Consider the following 20,770-nt stretch of genomic DNA (forward strand, 5'->3'; position numbering starts at 1 on the left):
AATAGCATGCATTCTGAGGACCAAATTCAGTTATAACACTTTAGCTTGCCAAAAGTATCTGAAGTAAATGCAATAAAGTAAAAATTGCCATGCTGACTTTAATGCCTAAATTACTATTGTCAAAAATCAAATCAAGTGCCCAGGAAAATAAGGAGTGAAACTCAGACTTTGGGCCTAAGTGCATATGAACTTTTCCATGTGCCCGATTTAGATGCACAAAATTTACTGTGCTGGCATATGCACTTAGATATCTAAACCAGGCAAACACAAAAGTATCTGTACTGTCAGCAAAATACCTACTGGAAAATTTAGGTCCCATATTTTAAAAACCCAATGGTTGACCCTGCATTTTTTAAACTATTATATAAAATCCCCTGATGCAGATTAACTTTCCACTAATATTTATTCAATGAACTGAAATAAGAACTGCAAGCACTTTGATAAGTGACAGTAAAAGCTGCCTGTTTTCCTGGGGGATACCTATTGGGTCTGAGCCTGCAAACGCTTACCAACTTGAGTAGACCCATTACTGTCTGTGGGACTGATTGCATTAACAACAGTTTGTAAGACAAGATTCCATTATTGTTACTTCTTGCAACAATATTACTACACCGTGAACTACAACAGACATTCCTAAGCCTTCTACCAATATAGCCACAATACAATACAGAACCTGGAACAAATTGATCGCTGTTGTAATTTTGTTAACTTCAGAATTACAGAAAGTATAACTTTGGTCTAATGTATTTCCCCCTTTCTCCAGTGATGGAAGCATAGTATAGTACAGTGGTCCTCAATCTCTTCCAGGACACGTCCTCATGTTACAATAAAGTAGGGGCGTTCCCCACCCATCTAGCCGTGAAGACAGATGGTAGTCAGACCCCCCTGAAATGTGTTCACAATTCCCCTAGGGGTCGCGACCCAAATGTTGAGGACCCATGCTATAGTGCACTTCAAAAATGACAACACTTTGGAAATGGGTAAGTGCCAAGCCAGAGAATGAATACCCTTCCTTACCTCTGGAATTAGCTGGAAAATAGCATTGGAAAAGAGGGTCCCAATGGCCAAGCCCACAAAATAGGTTAAAATCTTGGGGAAATATGGCTTCTTCAAGAGAGGAGTTAAAACAAATCCAAGGAGTGATGCCAGGTTAATGATACTCACGGAAAGGAACCCAAACCCCCAAACTGTGAATGAGAGCACAGCAGAAATATCAAGTTTTTTAATATCATATACAATGTATTTTTAACAGATGAATTGACATGAGTATAAAAAAAACCATTCACAAATCATTTTTGACCTGCAGTTGATGTTAGAACTTACAAGTAGAGAAATCAAAAAAATGCATCTGATGAAATGAGCTGTAGCTCATGAAAACTTATGCTCAAATAAATTTGTTAGTCTCTAAGGTGCCACAAGGCCTCCTGTTCTTTTTGAAAAAGTACAGTGTAACTTTAAAGGAGCTGACCTGAACCCACAAAAACAAGAAAACCAAAACGCTGGAACTGATTAGTTCCTGTCTGGAACCAGTCACATCAAGGATTGAAAACACACTGGGGTCTGAAGTCCAGGATTCGGTGGGTCAGATTGTCAGCTGATACAAATCAGCTTACTCTGAAGTAAACAGAGAATCTAGCCCTGCTATATTTAATCTGGGACTAATGCTTTAAAAGCTAAACCAGACGCCAGTATAGTCATGACATAAGAATAAGACTATCTTGTTAGCCACTATGGCTACATTTGAATATAATTTGCCATTGGAGAGCTGAGAAACAGCCAGAACACTTGTAGTTCCCTTCCTCACAGATCTCTAGCATTGGAGGGCTGCACCGCTTGACTCTTTTTATCCCCTAATCCTTTCCCTTTGAAGGAAAGATTTGTGAAATCCCCAGTAGTGGCTCCCTTCCCTCCCTTGCAGCTCCCTTCTTCCCTTGACTCTCCCAAGTACCTCTATGGGGGGAATACAGTAAGCTTCTCTAAAATGGCTTCTGCCTGTCAAGTCCTACCTGGAAGTGGTATCTAAATATCTCAGAATGGAGCAAATGTATGCACATTTGTATCTCTCTCTCCTACCCACCACAGACAGAGAATGGAACAGGACCATGAGGGAGAGTGGGCTAGACAATTTTTTCTTTTTAATTTCTTGTGGGTAACCATGTCTCTGTGTTAGATGCCATTCTCTGTGGACATCCAATGTTGTAATAATGAAATAAATCAAGGAAGGTGCAGATTCTCAGCTGGGGTAAATCAGTATTATTTGTTTAAATTAACGAGCTATGCTAATTTACACCATCTTGGGAATCTGGCCCTGAAAATATTAAATATTTATAATTTACAAAAATAATCTTGTGCTAAGTCCTTGTATAATGGGAGCAAGTTTCAGTGAATAGCATATTTGCACAGAGAAGGTTTAAACTACTCCTAAAATAGGTTTAATCAAATACTAACATCTTGTCTGTGTGTGAAGCACTTTGGCCCTATAAACCCATGCCATAAGAATACACCCACACAAGGGAAATTTACATGGAAAACACCGTGTGGTTCATGGTGTGAAGCTTTCAATGCATTATTCCCTCCTGAAAGGCAATTTGACTTACAGAATGGAAGAAATCTGTGAATCTCTGAGGAATTCATGCAGAGAGCCAGCCCGTTTCTTTTCCTCTACAACAGCGCAGGACACTTATGGCCATGAGCTAACACCCCTGAGCAACAGGAGATAGTACCTCATTTAGCGGCTGTCTCCACAGTATGAGTCTCTGGCCTGATGCCAGTCCTGAAACCCACTGAGGTCTCTAACATGCAGTGTTTGTGTGGAGAGGCATCTGTGCATTCAGAAAGAGGTGAGATATTTTCAGGTGGACTCCGCTCCCTCCCATCAGCTATTTTGTGGGAAGGGATTTTTCTGGCAGAGATTCTGCTTCTCTGACACCCTCAGTGCTATGTAGCTGAATGCTAATGGGGCTCTCTAAGCAGAAGTGCAACAACTCACATGAAAATGAATAGGTGAAAAGCCAAACAAATCTCAGACTTTCTGTATCAGTGAGAAAATGGCACTAGCAGGTGGAAAAGAAGATGGATCATTAGTGACAGACACAGAGAGAGAACTTCAAATAGTTCAGAAAGTAGTACTAGACTCCTGAATAATGCAAAAATTGTGTATGAGTCAAATGAGAAGAGCCTCTTCTTTTAAAGAGAGATAAGGGTAGAATCAGGCTTGGAAAAGCTCGGTCCCATGCACCATGAGCATAATTTCAGGTGACAAAATGCAATGCCATGAATGTTCCAGAATCTGTAGATTTTGTTATAAGCAATGTGAAATTGTCAAGATTGAGGTTTATTGTCCAGGAGTATCAAAAAGTTTTGCCTGTACACCAACTTGCCTCTTACCTCACCTTTAAAGAAATTCTGTGGTATAACCACAATCAGTTTTCCATACAAACTTCTAATTCTACCGTAAAATCATCCACAAACAATAATCACAGTCAACATTATGTTGGAACATATGAGAGCAGCAGGATAATCCAGAAAACTGTACAGTATAAAAGTTGCTTTAAGCTCCTCTTTGCACTGCTGGAGTGGTGCAAAGATGACTTAGCATAGGCCAAGGGTCAGCAACCTTCGGCACGCAGCCCATCAGGGTAATCCACTGGGACATACTGGCCACCGCTTCCCACAGCTCCCATTGGCCGGGAACAGTGAACCACAGCCACTGGGAGCTTTAGGGGGCCGTGCCTGCGGACGGTCAACGTAAACAAAATATCTCGCAGCCCGCCAGCAGATTACTCTGAGAGGCCATGTGCCCAAGGTTGCCTGATTTTTTTCTCTTACATGACAACAAACATACGGAGTAGGGCTGTCAAACTATCAAATAAATTTATCGCAATTAATCACAGTTTAAATTGCACCATTAAACAATAACTGAAAACCGATTTAAATTTATTATAAATATTTTGGGTGTTTTTCTACATTTTCAAATATACTGATTTCAATTACAATACAGAATAAAAAATGTACAGTGCTCCCTTTATATTATTTTTTATTACAAATATTTGCACTGTAAAAAAGATAGTCCAATCTACAAGTCAAAGCATGAAAGGGCATACGAACGTTGAGCATATGTGACACGTAAATACCTTGCAGTGCTGGCTACAACAGTGCCATGCGAACACCTGTTCTCACTTTCAGGTGACATTGCAAATAAGAAGTGGGCAGCATTATCTCCCATAAATGTAAACAAACTTGTTTGTCTTAGCGATTGGCTGAACAAGAAGTAGGACTGAGTGGACGTGCAGGCTCTGAAGTTTTACATTGTTTTGGTTTTGAGTACAACTATGTAAAAAAAAATTCTACATTTGTAAGTTGCACTTTCACAATAAAAAGATTGTACTACTGTACTTGTATGAAGTGAATTGAAAAATACTATTTCTTTTATCTTTTTTACAGTGCAAATATTTGTAATCAAAAGTAATAATATAAAGTGAGCAGTGTACACTTTGTATTCTGTTTTGTAATTTAAATCAATTTTTGAAAATATAGAGAAACATCCAAAATATTTATAATAAATTTAAATCGGGATTCTATTAACAGTGCAATTAAAACTGTGATTAATTGCAATTTATATTTTGAATTGATTTAATTTGTTTTGAGTTAATCGCTTGAGTTAACTGTGATTAATGGTCAGTCCTAATACAGAGCCAAATCCCTCACTGCAATAGAGTTGCACCAGGCTGAATTTAGTTTACTTTGCCTGGTGGTGTCAGTGTCCGGATTTTCATATGGAAAGGAATGTACATGATGTTATGAGAGGAAAGTGAAACCTTGTGCAAACAATTTAAAAGCCTAAATCAATATTAACGAAAGCTTTGATTTTTATCTGTACTAAAAATAAACAAAAACATTTGGGTTCTGTAGTTACAACAATCCATACAACTTTTGCTTTTACCATTTAGAATCATCATAAAACTGTGCCTTTTAATTTTGTATATTGTCTACTCCTCTTTATTATCCTGTGCACTGCAAATATTTTAAAGCAGATTTTAAAAAAATTAATTAAAACCTATTTTCAGATCTCAAAGAAACTGGGTCACGAACACTAAAACTGGATACAATCAAGATACATTAAATTAGGACAAGCATTTTAAAATTATGATTGTTTTTAATTTAATACTATCCATTTTGACAGCAAAAAACAGGATACATGTTAATATCTACAGGTCAATGTAGAAAGATAGCAGAAAAACTGAGGTCAGAAAATATGGTAAGAAAATTAGGTTAATGCCAGATTGCTAGAAATGTGCTGACTGTGGAAGATTCTCTAGTAAGAATGATTATGCATTCATAATAGCACTCGCACTCTCTCAGAATAACAGAATATATTGGTGTATACAATGTCGTTGTTAAAAGAAAAGGAGTACTTGTGGCACCTTAGAGACTAACAAATTTATTTGAGCATAAGCTTTCGTGAGCTACAGCTCACTTCATTGGATGCATTCAGTGGAAAATACAGTGGGGAGATTTATATACATAGAGAACATGAAACAATGGGTGTTACCATACACACTGTACCAAGAGTGATTACTTAAGGTGAGCTATTACCAGCAGGAGAGCAGGGGTGGGGGTGGGGAGGGAAAACCTTTTGTAGTGATAATCAAGGTGGGCCATTTCCAGCAGTTGACAAGAATGTCTGAGGAACAGTGGGGGTGGGGGGTGGGGAATAAACATGGGGAAATAGTTTTACTTTGTGTAATGACCCATCCACTCCCAGTCTCTATTCAAGCCTAAGTTAATTGTATCCAGTTTGCAAATTAATTCCAATTCAGCAGTCTCTTGCTGGAGTCTGTTTTTGAAGTTTTTTTGTTGAAGAATTGCAACTTTTAGGTCTGTAATCGAGTGACCAAAGAGATTGAAGTGTTCTCCAGCTGGTTTTTGAATGTTATAATTCTTGACGTCTGATTTGTGTCCATTTATTCTTTTACGTAGAGACTGTCCAGTTTGACCAACGTACATCGCAGAGGGGCATTGCTGGCACATGATGGCATATATCACAGTTGGAGAACACTTCACTCTCTTTGGTCACTCGATTACAGACCTGAAAGTGGCAATTCTTCAAGAAAAAAACTTCAAAAACAGACTCCAACGAGAGACTGCTGAATTGGAATTAATTTGCAAACTGGATACAATTAACTTAGGCTTGAATAGAGACTGGGAGTGGATGGGTCATTACACAAAGTAAAACGATTTCCCCATGTTTATTCCCCACCCCCCACCCCTCACTGTTTCTCAGATGTTCTTGTCAACTGCTGGAAATGGCCCACCTTGATTATCACTATAAAAGAGTTTTTCCTCCCCACCCTCACCCTCCACCTCCGCTCTCCTGCTGGTAATAGCTCACCTTAAGTAATCACTCTTGGTACAGTGTGTATGGTAACACCCATTGTTTCATGTTCTCTATGTATATAAATTTCCCCATTGTATTTTCCACTGAATGCGTCCGATGAAGTGAGCTGTAGCTCACGAAAGCTCATGCTCAAATAAATTGGTTAGTCTCTCAGGTGCCACAAGTCCTCCTTTTCTTTTTGCGAATACAGACTCACACGGCTGCCACTCTGAATGTTGTCGTTGTAGCTGTGTTGGTCCCAGGGTATTAGAGAGAAGGTGGACGAGGTAATATTTTTTTGCACTAACCTCTGTTGGTGAGATGGTCCCTTGAAATGCGTTAATTATTTATGCTAGACAGTCTGCTCCACTTTGTATTTAGCTGTGACACTCGGAGTTAGTTTCCCAGAGGAAGAGCTCAAAATCTTGTCTCTTTCAAAAACAGAAGTTTGTCCAATAAAAGCTATTACCTCGCCTACCTTTTCTCTATAATTTAACGAGATGGGGGATGACCTTTTTTTAATTCTGGGCCCACATTTCTATGGCCTAAATCCTTTGATACTGGAATGAAGTATTTTTTTATTATTTTATTTATTTGATATCTTATGTCTGCTCTGCTCAAACAAGGTGAGCGTTCAATGGATAGTTAATTGTTTTTTGTTAGGAAACTTAATACAGGTGTCCAAATTACATCCATCACTGATTTAATAAAAGCAGCATGAACATAAGAAATACTGCCAACCCCAAAGATTCATGAGAAGCTGAAAAAACCATAAAATTTAAAAATAAAAAATTAGGTGTTTTTATTGGCTTTTTGTTATCTGGATGTTTAGGGTTCACTTGGGTAACATTTTCAAGTTTTTCTCTACAACCATGAGAGCTAGAAACTTACGAAAGAGGGAGGGAGGGAGGGAGGGAAAGAAAAAGAAAGAAAGAAAGAAAGAAAGAAAGAAAGAAAGAAAGAAAGAAAGAAAGAAAGAAAGAAAGAAAGAAAGAAAGAAAGAAAGCTGAGTTTCCTCACATAATTACCTGATACCAAGAACTGGTGTTTCAAGAAGAATACCAATTACTACAAAACTCATGATAAAATTGCAAGATTTAGCAACACTGCTGAAAATATTTTGTTTTCATTGTATTTTACAGAGCCATATATGTAAAAGTATACTTATTACTAGAACTTGATCCAGCTTAAACTATCTTTGGCCTTTTATGCTACTCAAGCCCTGGAAAATTGCCAGTTTCGGTTTTATACTATCGCAGGCCATCCTATATAGAGGAAGTCAGTCTGTCAGGAGAGCCCCCAAACAAACAGCCCTACAGCACCAAACTTCAGCATTCTGTGGAAAGCAAACGTGGAGAATTCACACAATAATCTCTCCCCCATGCGCTAACTCCCAATTCTCAGGTCCTTCAACACTCCAGTTATAGTAACAGTGTATGAGTTGTTCTGACTCTGTCCTATGTGATTGTGGGTGGCAGCCTGGATAGGATTAGGCCTTTTTCCAGTCACCATTTTTTAAATTTTCTGTAGGCCTGGCTCCCTCCATGGCTAACCAATGTATTACTGAAGTCAGTCAAGGAGAGAAGTTTATGCCATCTGTAAGCTGCAACCTTCTCTTTGGCATTATGGGAGATAAAGGGCAGCAGCTAGAATATCCTGAGCTCCCTGCCTGAAAACATGATCCAACCAGTCAGCGAGAGCAGTGATTCTCAAGCTTTTTTCATTTGCGTACCCCTAAAAATTTTCAAATGCTGGTGGGGACCCCTTTGGAAATCTTAGCCATATTTTGCGGCCTCCCGGGGTCTGTGGACCACAGGCTAAGAACCACTGAGCTAGGGAAGACAGCAACAAAAATCTTAGGACCTTAGCTCTTTTATACTTCGCCACCTGACTTTAGTAAGTTAAGAAGGGACTCTTCTCCCTCAAACAAGCAGATTCTAGGAATGTATTTAATGGACACTCTGCATATCTGAAAAGGCAAATGGTTATCTGTGGTTATCAGCTGGTGCAGAGTGTGCAGATCTGCTCTGAAGAAGCAACTGAGCGGGCTGCATATGATGCTTTATGTTTGCCTTGGACAGGCAGAATGCCTCAGACCATCACCAGTTGGCTGCTGCAGGTCTGCAGCTCTCCCCACATTACTCCTCAAAGAGGCAAGAACATGATTTTGCCCATAGTGTATTATCAAATAGCTTTATGTGCAGTACTATTTATTAAGCTTGCAACCCACATGGAAAATAGATATCTGTTACATGCTGCCTTTTAGCATTTTCTGTCTCTGAAGCAGCATTTTTATTCTTAGTAATTACTGAGTTACAGATTTTGTAATGAATTTTGGAATTTAAAAAATATTTGGGCTTCTAAAATGTTCTTTATTTCAGGCCCCTGCAATACAGGGTAGGGTAGGAGGCCCCTGAAGATTTTCTGTAGTTCTCATGGGGCAGGCTGCCTCTCTTATCTTGTCACTGGACACTGTTGATGAGTTGGCAGAGTCAAAAAAAAAAAAAAAAAAGGAGCGAGATGGTTACAACAGCATAGGAGGTCAATTATGGGTCAAACTTTAAATGTACAGGCTACTTAACACACACAGAAAAATAATATACTTCCTCTACTCTCTGTCTAGATACTTATTTGGCTCTTATCAGGATATCGGAGATCCTACTGTGTATGGCATATAGTTTTTATTAATAAGTATTATTATTAAATAATGCAGTTCAGTAACATTGTCTAACAGCCAGAAAGAGAGGCAACATTTTCCAAGTACAGAAAAAAGCCTGTCCTCAGGCTCTGACAAATAGAAAATCTAGTATAACTTTGACTAAATATTTACATCTACCTCTGCCCTTGGTCACGGTAGGAGAAAAAATTATTTGGTTATTATTTCACTATTTTATGTATATTATTTTGTTGAACTATTCTTTGCTCCAGCTTTGTGTGTGTTTATTATTATTTATATTATGGTAGCACCTTGAAGACCTGACCAGGGCCCCATTATGCTCATCGTAGTACGAAAAATATCACAAAGAAAGTTGCAGCCTCACAGTGCTCACAATCAAGGATTATAAGATGCAATGGGTTTACTTTTTAAATAAGTGTTAAAATAATTAAAATCCTTTCCATATGAAAAATTAAACTTAGTTATAATGCAATTAACAAAACAAGACAAGAAGTCATGGCAAATGGAGATTGTGGATTTAATGAATTCCTAAGCAGCATTAGTCAATGTTCATTTTATTTATTTTCTGTTATAGCACCCCAACAAAGCACCTGTAATTCAGAATTACATATATTTAATAGTATATATTAACAACATTAATAGATACTGTTATGGGCCTATTGATAAACACTATCATTGGCCTGATCCAGCGTTCCTTGCACGCTCAGAGCCACTACTGAGCTCACTGGATGTTTTGGGTATGCGAGGAATGCCAGATCAGACTTGATATGGGGTTTACAAAAGAACGGCTGGAAAAAAAAAACTGATGAATTTCAGGAAAAAACAATATGCAGAATTTTGTGCAAAAGGTAATGAAAAACTGAAAATGGGTGAAGATCTGCAAAAGTAAATGTTCTTTCTAAAGCAATTAGTTTTCGGTGTAGACAGATGAGCAGGGGTTAAGGGGGCACAAAAAACCCCATTGCATTATTGTTCACTATTTCATGCAGTAAGAAAAATAAATGAAAAGAGTAAGATGAAAGTCAGCAACAGAACCCAAAGGAACACTGTCAGTGTGAGCCATAGGTATAAAAAAAAAAATAGAAAAGTGATCAAATATATTTACAAAGGTAGAAAGAAGAGACTGAAATCTAGCAAAGACTTATGGAAAAGTCTTTTTGAATTCTCCCACCATGAAATTTGCAGGTTCTTCTGCACAGAAGTTCCTACCATGTTTTAATAGACAGCATTGAATAATAGCAGCTTTTAAGATGGCGAGCCACAGCAGTCTGAAGACAGAATTGAACTCATATGGTTAGTTCACATGATTTTAAGAAGACAAGTAAAGGAAAGGTTCTCCCTTAAAGGGCCACTCAAATGAAAACATCTCATAAAATGGGCAGCATTCTATTGGGTAAGAGTAATGGCTGTTACACCCAATGGTAACAGAGTTACAAAATAAGAAATAGAACAAGAACAAAAAAGTTGGGGCTCCTCTACCCTGTCTTTTAAACGTAGAAACGAACAGTAATATGATCCATATACCAGGATTAGCTAAAAGCGTGGCCCGGGGGCCAAATAAAACTCCCATTGTTATATGTCTCTCATAATTGACCTCAGGTTTAATATGGAGGCATGGCACATAGAATCTGCTGGTCTCAGCATGAAATGCTCCATCTTGATCCAAGAAGACCAGCATGCATGTTGGGACATGCAGCTTCCTACATTAAGGCTGCTATCAGTTCTACCTCATATAAATTAGGTCCAGACTTGGGACTCCTTGAAAGTTGTCAGTGTGGACCTCATCTAAGCCAAGTATGGACACTTTGTAAACTCTTTCAAACTTGGGTGCCTACATCTGCACTTAAGCACCAAAATAAGTGGCCTGATTTTAAGAGGTCACAAGAGTAACGGGAATTGTTGGTGATCAGCACCACTGAAAAATAGAAAATTCATTTAGATGCTTTCATATGGATTTAGGCTCCCAACTTTAAAAGGATTGACCTTTGTTGGTTTGTTTTTTTGTTTCAACTCACAAGCAATCTGAGCCAAAGAAAGAAACTAACAATGAGCTCTGTGGTTAACAGCATACCTGCCTCTGCCTTGGACTCATAAATTATGATGATTTTATTGGGAAAACCCTCTCATTCTAAATTCTGTTTATTAAATAGCTACTAATACCATCAAAATTACCATTAGCAGTGATATTAGCGTTCAGCACAGCACAAAAGCCTACAAGAACAACAAATTACTGCACAGCACTACACATTCTTTTGCACGAACACCATGGTAATGCCTAGGACTAGTTGTAAGTTCATTGGTTGCTTAAGAGAAGATGGAATTTTCTTCCCCCACACACACATCTATGTTGCCCCCAAACTGTCTTCAAATCCCCTCATTGGCTATAGAAGTGCAACATAGGAGCTGCCACAGAAACTACTGTGAAAACGTGCTGGCTTCTCTCTCTATTACTGTTGTTTGTTATTTTTAAGAGATTAAAAGTGTGCTAGGTGCCTCACAAAACAGGAAATAGGCTCTCACCCTGAAGACCTTACAGTCTGAATTCAACAATGAGGGTTATCAACAGACACAAAAGGAGGAGGAAGGGAAGAGGAAAGATAAGGATAACACGAAGATCACACCCTTACTCAGTAAGACATTTACACATCTCGGCCTCAATTCTGCAGACACTGAGAGCCTGCTTTTCAAAACTACTGAGCACCAAGAGCTCCTGCTCACTGATGTAGAATTGCAGGTGCTCAGCCCTTTTTAAAGAGAAGCCCTTAAGTATTCCGGAAAAAATCACATTGATTTTGCTATGTCAGGATCAGGGGCCACAGTTGATTCCCTTACGACAGCTGGTTTTGCACTTATTTTCCTTCCCCCTTGCATTTCAATGTATTATAATTATTCATTTCAGAATCAGAAAAAGAGGGATTTAAGAACAGGTTTGAGGAGACGTTCCAGGCACAGTGGGAAGCATGGAAGAAGGAACAAAAGCAGGAATGGGAAAGATATGGAAAATTTCCCTGGGCAGGATACCCACTGACTCCCCCAGAATAACTTTGTTTCCCTGACCGGTATCTGTAAATGACAATTCAAATTTACGACTCCTGTAAATCTTAATGGTAGCTGCCCATCTAAAATGCAACACATTAATATTCACCCCTGTAAAGTACAATTTCTCCCTGCAATCACCAAGGCCATCTTCTGTTTCAGAGAGTAATTATAAGTGAAATGGCTCTTATGCTTCTGTGCATAAGCCACTCTCTAACAGAGATTATTAGAAAGAAACTTCCCTCTATGTGCAGGTTATTTCATAACTGCCTACGGGAGGATTTCTTGCAGTTTCCTCTGAATGTATCCATAAATTAAGTGGAAACAAATGGACACAATTCATCTCAGCAAGTCCTACTCCTGTTCCATTATGAATGAAAGGATATTATCTACCTTCTGAAGAAGACGGTTTAGATTTGTTCTTGTGCTTTGACGAATTATCACAAGGGTGAAAAATCAGCTGTTGTAAGACAGCTGGACATATTGCGGAGAAGCTGGAATTTGTTATCCGGCTGTTGTTCGGCAATCCATGAAGTGAAAAGATGTCCTCAGCAGACATGCACTGAAAAAAAAAAAATAAAGATTATTAAGCTGACATGAAATTAAGGGGTGACAGATGAGAGAAATAACTGCTACACTAAAAACACTAGTGTTATGCAGTGAAAATACAGGGCAGGATTTTCCAAGTAGCATACTTTGCACATTCCGAATTTGTGCATGAAAACACCATGATTGAAAATCCCTCCCAGAATTCATTGGCCAAGTCACCGAAGTGATTTGGGAACATAATTCACATTAGAAATCAATGGAACTTGTTTCTAATTAACTTAGGTGCTTTTGAAAATCTTGACTTCTGTGTATTTATGACCAGTTAGCTCATAGCTTAAAATAACATTGAAAACACTGGCTCACAGTATATAAAACTAGTCTAACAACTAAATAATTAAATCTAAAAATATTTAGGATACCATTAAAATCTCAATGACAAAATATCAACAAATGATAGTTACTGCAGCAACTGTTACTCACGTAAATAAATATTTCAACCACATGCTGTTTTATTGAATCATAGAATCATAGACTATCAGGGTTGGAAGGGACCTCAGGAGGTCATCTAGTCCAACCCCCTGCTCAAAGCAGGACCAGTCCCCAACTAAATCATCCCGGCCAGCGCTTTGTCAAGCCGGACCTTAAAAACTTCTAAGGAAGGAGATTCCACCACCTCCCTAGGTAACACTGAGCCTGACAATCTAGCCAACTTTCTATCCAACTTATAGTCCATTCATCCAGCCCATACTTCTTTAACTTGCTGGCAAGAATACTGTGGGAGACCATGTCAAAAGCTTTGCTAAAGTCAAGGAATAACACGTCCACTGCTATCCCCTCATCCACAGAGCCAGTTATCTCATCGTAGAAGGCAATTAGATTAGTCAGGCATGACTTGCCCTTGGTGAATCCATGCTGACTATTCCTGATCACTTTCCTCTGCTCTAAGTGCTTCAGAATTGATTGCCTTGAGGACCTGCTCCATGATTTTTCCAGGGACTGAGGTGAGGCTGACTGGCCTGTAGTTCCCAGGATCCTCCTTCTTCCCTTTTTTAAAGATGGGCACTATATTAGCCTTTTTCCAGTCGTCCAGGACTTCCCCCAATCGCCATGAGTTTTCAGAGATAATGGCCAATGGCTCTGCGATCACATCCGCCAACTCCTTTAGCACTCTCGGATGCAGCGCATCCGGCCCCATGGACTTGTGCTCGTCCAGCTTTTCTAAATAGTCCCGAACCACTTCTTTCTTCACACAGGGCTGGTCACCTCCTCCCCATGCTGTGCTGCCCAGTGCAGTAGTCTGGGAGCTGACCTTGTTCGTGAAGACAGAGGCAAAAAAAGCATTGAGTACATTAGCTTTTTCCACATCCTCTGTCACTAGGTTGCCTCCCTCATTCAGTAAGGGGCCCACACTTCCCTTGACTTTCTTCTTGTTGCTAACATACCTGAAGAAACCTTTCTTATTACTCTTAACATCTCTTGCTAGCTGCAACTACAGGTGTGATTTGGCCTTCCTGATTTCACTCCTGCATGCCCGAGCAATATTTTTATACTCTTCCCTGGTCATTTGTCCAATCTTCCACTTCTTGTAAGCTTCTTTTTTGTGTTTAAGCTTTGCAAGGATTTCACTGTGAAGCCAAGCTGGTCGCCTGCCATATTTACTATTCTTTCTACACATCGGGATGGTTTGTCCCTGTAACCTCAATAAGGATTCTTTAAAATACAGCCAGCTCTCCTGGACTCCTTTCCCCCTCATGTTATTCTCCCAGGGAATTCTGCCCATCAGTTCCCTGAGGGAGTCAAAGTCTGCTTTTCTGAAGTCCAGGGTCCGTATTCTGCCGCTCTCCTTTCTTCCCTGTGTCAGGATCCTGAACTCGACCATCTCATGGTCACTGCCTCCCAGGTTCCCATCCACTTTTGCTTCCCCTACTAATTCTTCCTGGTTTGTGAGCAGCAGGTCAAGAAGAGCTCTGCCCCTAGTTGGTTCCTCCAGCACTTGCACCAGGAAATTGTCCCCTACACTTTCCAAAAACTTTCTGGATTGTCTGTGCACCGCTGTATTGCTCTCCCAGCAGATATCAGGGTGATTGAAGTCTCCCATGAGAACCAGGGCCTGCGATCTAGTAACTTCCGTGAGTTGCCGGAAGAAAGCCTCGTCCACCTCAACCTCCTGGTCTGGTGGTCTATAGCAGACTCGCACCACGACGTCACCCTTGTTGCTCACACTTCTAAACTTAATCCAGAGACTCTCAGGTTTTTCTGCAGTTTCATATTTGAGCTCTGAGCAGTCATACTGCTCCCTTACATACAATGCAACTCCCCCACCTTTTCTGCCCTGCCTGTCCTTCCTGAACAGTTTATTGGTCTCAATAAACTTGAATTAGACGGTCCTAAGTGGTCCTACAGTATGTTGTATCCAATGGTTTTTATCCATTTCATATCATTGACTGTTACAGAACAAATCAGAATACATTTACTTTAAAAAAAAAATTCCATTAGGACAAGTACCTCTTTAGCCTCTTAGCTTAGGACAAGCCAGTAGCTCCTGTGCTAGTAAGCATATATTTTACTTTAGTATGTCAAGCCAGGAATTCTTTTCAATGTACAGCTAATAGACAGAAATCTTGATTTAAGTTGCACAGATGTGTAATGAATTGTTTGACAGTACACAAATAATTTATCATTTCTTTTTATTCACACATTTTTCTATCATGACCAATACCTGAAGGAGTTCTTCACTTGAGTATACAGATGAAACAAAAAGTTTTCACATACCAACGACGAGTCCTGAGACAACAGGTGAAGTCCAGTGTTCTTTCTATACAAGACACTGCATAATAGTCAACCTAGAATGTCTCAGTGTTGGGAGCTTAGGGGCATTTTAGGAAATATAAATTAAGGACCATTCCCCTACTCCTGTCAGATAATTTTGTTTAATTCTCTGCTCAAACCACAACAACTACAGAATGAAATAATGCCATATAAGTGCAAAATAGTAGTATTATTTAGTACAGTAGAACCTCAGAATTATGAACATCAGAGTTACGAACTGACCAGTCGACCACACACCTCATTTGGAACCAGAAGTACACAATCAGGCAGCAGCAGAGACAAAACGGAAAAAAAAGCAAATACTGTACTGTGTTAAATGTAAACTCTTAAAAAAATAAAGCATTTTTCTTCTGCATAAGTCAGTGTTCACTTGTAAACTTTTGAAAGAACAACCATAACATTTTGTTCAGAGTTACAAACATTTCAGAATTACAAACAACCTCCATTCCTGAGGTGTTTGTAACTCTGAGGTTCTATTGTAATTAGAAATAATTCAAGCAGGAACATCATAAATAAAATGCAATAATTTTGAAAACATGAAAGAATTTATCAAGGATTCCAAATCCTTCTTGCTGAGCAAATGTCTTAGCCCTAGTGACATTCCATAAGTCATTAAAAAGATGTTGTAGCCTTATCAGTGGACTGAAGATCTCTCTCCACTATTGAAAATAACGACAATGTAACGCCCAAGTCTTGAAGATGGGATCAAAAGAATACCATTTAAAGAAATTGTAAGTCGGGGTGGAGGTATCTGTCAACAAACATTTACACCTACTAATCAAAACTTTTCTTTTCTTCATATTTGGGTTCAAATAATTATGTGAAGGTTTCTTTTTAAGATTAAGCTAGACCTTATATATGTTTCATACCTGAATTCTAAACTACACTACAAATGTACTTATCAGTAATATATAGCTTTTCATTATGCTTCAGTTATATATTCTTTGGACATCACTTTTTGTATGTCTGCATTTAAGAGATTTAGACAAGAGGCAATATTTCCATATCTATTGAACTGGACTTTCTGAAAAACCCTGTACCCGATTAGAAGCATGTTACTGAGGACTCTGTCTATACTAACAGATTTATTTGGGCATAAGCTTCTGTGGGTAAAAATGCCCACTTCTTCAGATGCATGGAATGAAAGTTACAGATACAGGCATAAATATACTGGCACATGAAGAGAAGGGAGTTACCTTACAAGTGGAGGGCCAGTGCTGACAAGGCCAATTCAGTCAGGGTGGATGTAGTCCACTCTCAATAATTGATGATGAGGTGTCAATACCAAGAGAAGGAAAATTGCTTTTGTAGTGAGCCAGAAACTCCCAGTCCCTAATCAATCCCAAATTGATGGTGTTAAGTTTGCAAATGAACTGTAGCTCTGCAGTTTCTCTTTGAAGTCTGCTTTTGAATTTTTTTTGTTGAAGAATGGCTACTTTTAAAGCTGTTATTGAGTGTCCAGGGAGACTGAAGTGTTCTGTTGGCTTTTGTATGTTACCATTCCTGATGTCTGATTTGTGTCCATTTATTCTTTTACGTAGAGACTGTCCAGTTTGGCCAATGTACATGGCAGATGGGCATTGCTGGCACATGATGGTATATATCACATTAGTAGATGTGCAGGTGAACGAGGCCCTGATGGTTTGGGTCCTCTGATGGTGTCGCTAGAATAGATATGGGGACAGAGTAGGCTACGAGGTTTGTTACAGGGATTGGTTCCTGAGTTAGTGTTTCTGTGGTGTGGTGTGTAGTTGCTGGTGAGTATTTGCTTCAGGATGGGGGGCTGTCTGACCTCTGATTGAATTAGCCTTGTCAACACTGGTTCTCCACTTGTAAGGTAACTCCCTTCTCTTCATGTGCCAGTATATTTATGCCTGTACCTGTAATTTTCACTCCATGCATCTGAAGAAGTGGGGATTTTTACCCCAAAAAGCTTATGCCCAAATAAATCTGTTAAGGTGTAACTGGACTCCTCATTGTTTTTGTGGATACAGACTAACATGGCTACCTCTCTGCTATCTGTCTATACTATTGCTGAACCTATGCTAGCAATGACAGGATTTGTCCCAGAGTGGTACATGATAACCAAGCCATGCTACACACTATTCTGAGTAGCCTGCCATATGATTTTATAAAATCTCAAAGTGCGTCAGAATGGGGTGGAATACTATTCCAGCACTCCTCTGGCAGCCCCAGAGGCTTCTGCGTAATTTACCATTTCTTGTGTTTAAAAATTAAGGCCAACTTTTTTTAAAGTGTCTACTGATTATGGGTGTCTTAGTTGCCGAGTACTGAAAATCCTTTGGCCTAATTTTCAGAGGTACTGAGCACCCACAACTCCAACTAATGTAGCTGATGTGCACACCCAGCACCTCTGAAAATCAAGTTCTTTCAAACTGAGCAGCCAAGAGCAAGGACTGAAATGAAAGTTACAGCTGAGCTAACAATCAAAATTTTCATTCTTCAGGAAATTCTGATATTTTGAAATTTTGTTTCCATTCCAAACAGGGATTAAAAAGTCAGTATATTGACATTTTTCACAAGACAAAAGTTCCAAATCAACTTTTTAAAATGTTGAAACATAATGACATTCCTGAAGCAAAGTTTTTTGTTGAGGTTTGTTGAACCAAATCAAAAATGTTTCTTTTCAACTCAGTTCAACATTAATGAGAGCAGGTTAATAATTTTCCATTGAAGTGAATTTTAAAGTCTCTATGTGTGTATTCTTTAGGGCATATGTCTCTCTTAGAGGATGACCCTTCCGTGACTTTCCCACATACCCTCTTTGAAATTAAAGCAGTTACTTCTGGGCCGCTATAAAGTACTGTAAGCAGGAAGCCTACACCTGTGTATTAAACTTGAATAAATATGTTCCTGTTTTACCTAATCCTGGATCTGCAATGTGTCTGTTTTTCTGCGAACACAAAGAGACACCTTTGAGGGGGAAATGGCCTAAGCTTCTAGCCTTTTTGATTGCAAAGAGAACATTTCATATGTGAACCTAATGTAGTGTTGGCTTTCTGAATCTGCTGTCAGACAGGCTGAAACAAGAGCTCTAGAGAGAGCTGCCCCCATTCACTTCCATAAGCTGTTAGCTCTGAAGACTAAGGGCATGGCTACACTGGAAACTGCAAAGCGCTGTCGCGGGAGCACTCCCGCACCAGCGCTTTGAAGTGTGAGTGGGATCGCATGCGAGCGCTGGGAGAGAGCTCTCCCAGCGCTCCTGGTACTCCACCTCCACGAGGGGATTAGCTCCGAGTGCTGGGAGCACAGCTCCCAGTGCTGGGAGCCTGTTTACACTAGCACTTTAAAGCGATCTGACTTGCTGCGCTCATGGGGGTGATTTTTCACACCCCTGAGCCAGCAAGTTAGAGCGCTATAAAATGTAAGTGTAGCCAAGCCCTAATAACTGAACATCCCCAGGGGCACCACTTTGGGGGTTGGGGGGCTTCTCCCCCTGCCCCCTGAGTTTCATACTAGAAGTTTGCTCGCGGCACACATCCTAGCCCCAGATGAAGCTCTTAACTGCAGCATAGCCTGAGTGTGGAATGTGAGTTCTTCAGAGGAGAGGCACTGCTCCCAGCTTATGCCCCTAGGACAGGGAGTCAATATTTTGTTTATAAACAGAGGCAGGGTGATTTAGATAAAGAAGGGCTGGTAATTAAAATGGATGAGCCTGAAAAACAGGAATCCGTCTGTGGGGGCTGGGGAGATTGAAGACAGAATGTAGGGGACTCAGAACAAATACAGCCAAGGTTACATTCAGAAAAGAACAGGAGTACTTGTGACACCTTAGAGACTAACAAATTTATTAGAGCATAAGCTTTCGTGGGCTACAGCCCACTTCATCGGATGCATAGAATGGAACATATAGTAAGAAGATATATATATACATACAGAGAAGGTGGAAGTTGCCATACAAACTGTGAGAGGCTAATTAATAAAGATGAGCTATTATCAGCAGGAGAGGGGGAAAAAAAAGTTTTGTAGTGATAATCAAAATGGTCCATTTAGACAGTTGACAAGAAGGTGTGAGGATACTTAACATACTCTGCCAGTTGCCATCCAGTGGTTCTTCAGTCACACATGCAATCAGCACACTTTGGACAAATATCTGAGCTGTATATATGTGCGATGACACTTGACAACAGGCTTCTGTAGACTGGTGTGAGACAACTGAATGCACATATACTCGGGGGGGGGGGGGGAGAGGTCTATTGGATTGGAAGAACCATTATACAAAGAACAGATACTGGTAACTGCTCAGACAAAAAAATACACTCTGAAGTAGGTCCAGAATTTTCTCATCTGAATCAAATACAGAACCCAACTTATGCAACATGGCTTCCTCTTACTAAAATGGACTTTCACCAAACAGAATGTAGAAGCAACACAAGTCTTTCCAGCTAGGCTTCACGTGAGTTATGATAGACTCCTGCACTTGTATATTTTAAAAAGGGACAACACAAAATTTTTCCCCAGTACGCAGTACCATGTGACTGCAGAGGGAAAGGCTGGAGGACTGGGGAATCCAGGCCTTCTTTTTTCTTTTTTAAAGAAAAATATTTTCACAACCATAACCAAAACTGCATACTTATATTTAGTGCACTTAACAGGAAACATTTACATTTTCTTCCTTTAAAAATATACCGAGCATACTGGTACAGTGTTCAACTTGAGACATTTTAAATAGGTTGGGAGAAGTGAAGACCTTGGGCCCAATTCTATCCCTCTTAAGATGAGTACTACCTTGATTTCAATTAGGCTAATTGCAGAGTGAGCATCTACTCAACATGAGCAAGGATGGCAGAACTGTACCCTTTATAAACTGCAGCCTTTATGAGGAGATATAGGAAGTATACACCTGGGGCTTTTTAAATTTTTATACACACACACTTAACGCAGTCAAGTACATACAATAAGCAAAAGATCTGATCTTCGGAAGTTTATTTATAAGTCATCCCTGGCAGGGATGGCTCAACTGTATCCAGAGAGGGGTTATACTCCAGAGACAGTAAAGTTATTCTAACCCAACCTTCAACTTGGTGGCAGTTTTATAACAAGAGGACTGTCAAGAACCCCGAGATACCCCTTCACCACCTCAATTAAACATACTATTCTGAGATATTAACCGTGAAAGTTTATAGAAAATTGAAACTAAGGTGACTTTAAAGGCAATACTGAGTCTAAGGAGGAAAAGATCTGAGTTGTGTATAGCTGGACCTAGAGGGGAAAAAAAAAAGTTATTTTCACAGATCACCACATATATCCCTATGGCATCAAGCCAGAATATTAACAGATTT

At 39.6% G+C, this 20,770-nt stretch overlaps 1 protein-coding gene across 2 annotated transcripts in view; it reads right to left on the reverse strand.

Moving 5' to 3' along the window:
* SLC39A8 (solute carrier family 39 member 8) overlaps window positions 1–20,770 on the reverse strand; it is a 35,035-nt gene that overhangs the window by 12,641 nt on the left and 1,624 nt on the right. For both annotated transcript variants that reach the window (XR_012158501.2, XM_073340801.2), the window contains exons 2-3: window positions 12,483–12,651; window positions 1,018–1,187 (exon numbers count right to left, since the gene is read on the reverse strand). Coding sequence is in view for 1 of the 2 variants with exons in the window: in XM_073340801.2 (XP_073196902.2) it covers window positions 1,018–1,187; window positions 12,483–12,651 (339 nt within the window). In the remaining variant the exon portion in view is untranslated. The remainder of the gene's footprint in view (window positions 1–1,017; window positions 1,188–12,482; window positions 12,652–20,770) is intronic.

This window comes from Lepidochelys kempii, chromosome 4 (genome assembly GCF_965140285.1).
Source record: "Lepidochelys kempii isolate rLepKem1 chromosome 4, rLepKem1.hap1, whole genome shotgun sequence".
Lineage (NCBI taxonomy): Eukaryota > Metazoa > Chordata > Testudines > Cheloniidae > Lepidochelys > Lepidochelys kempii.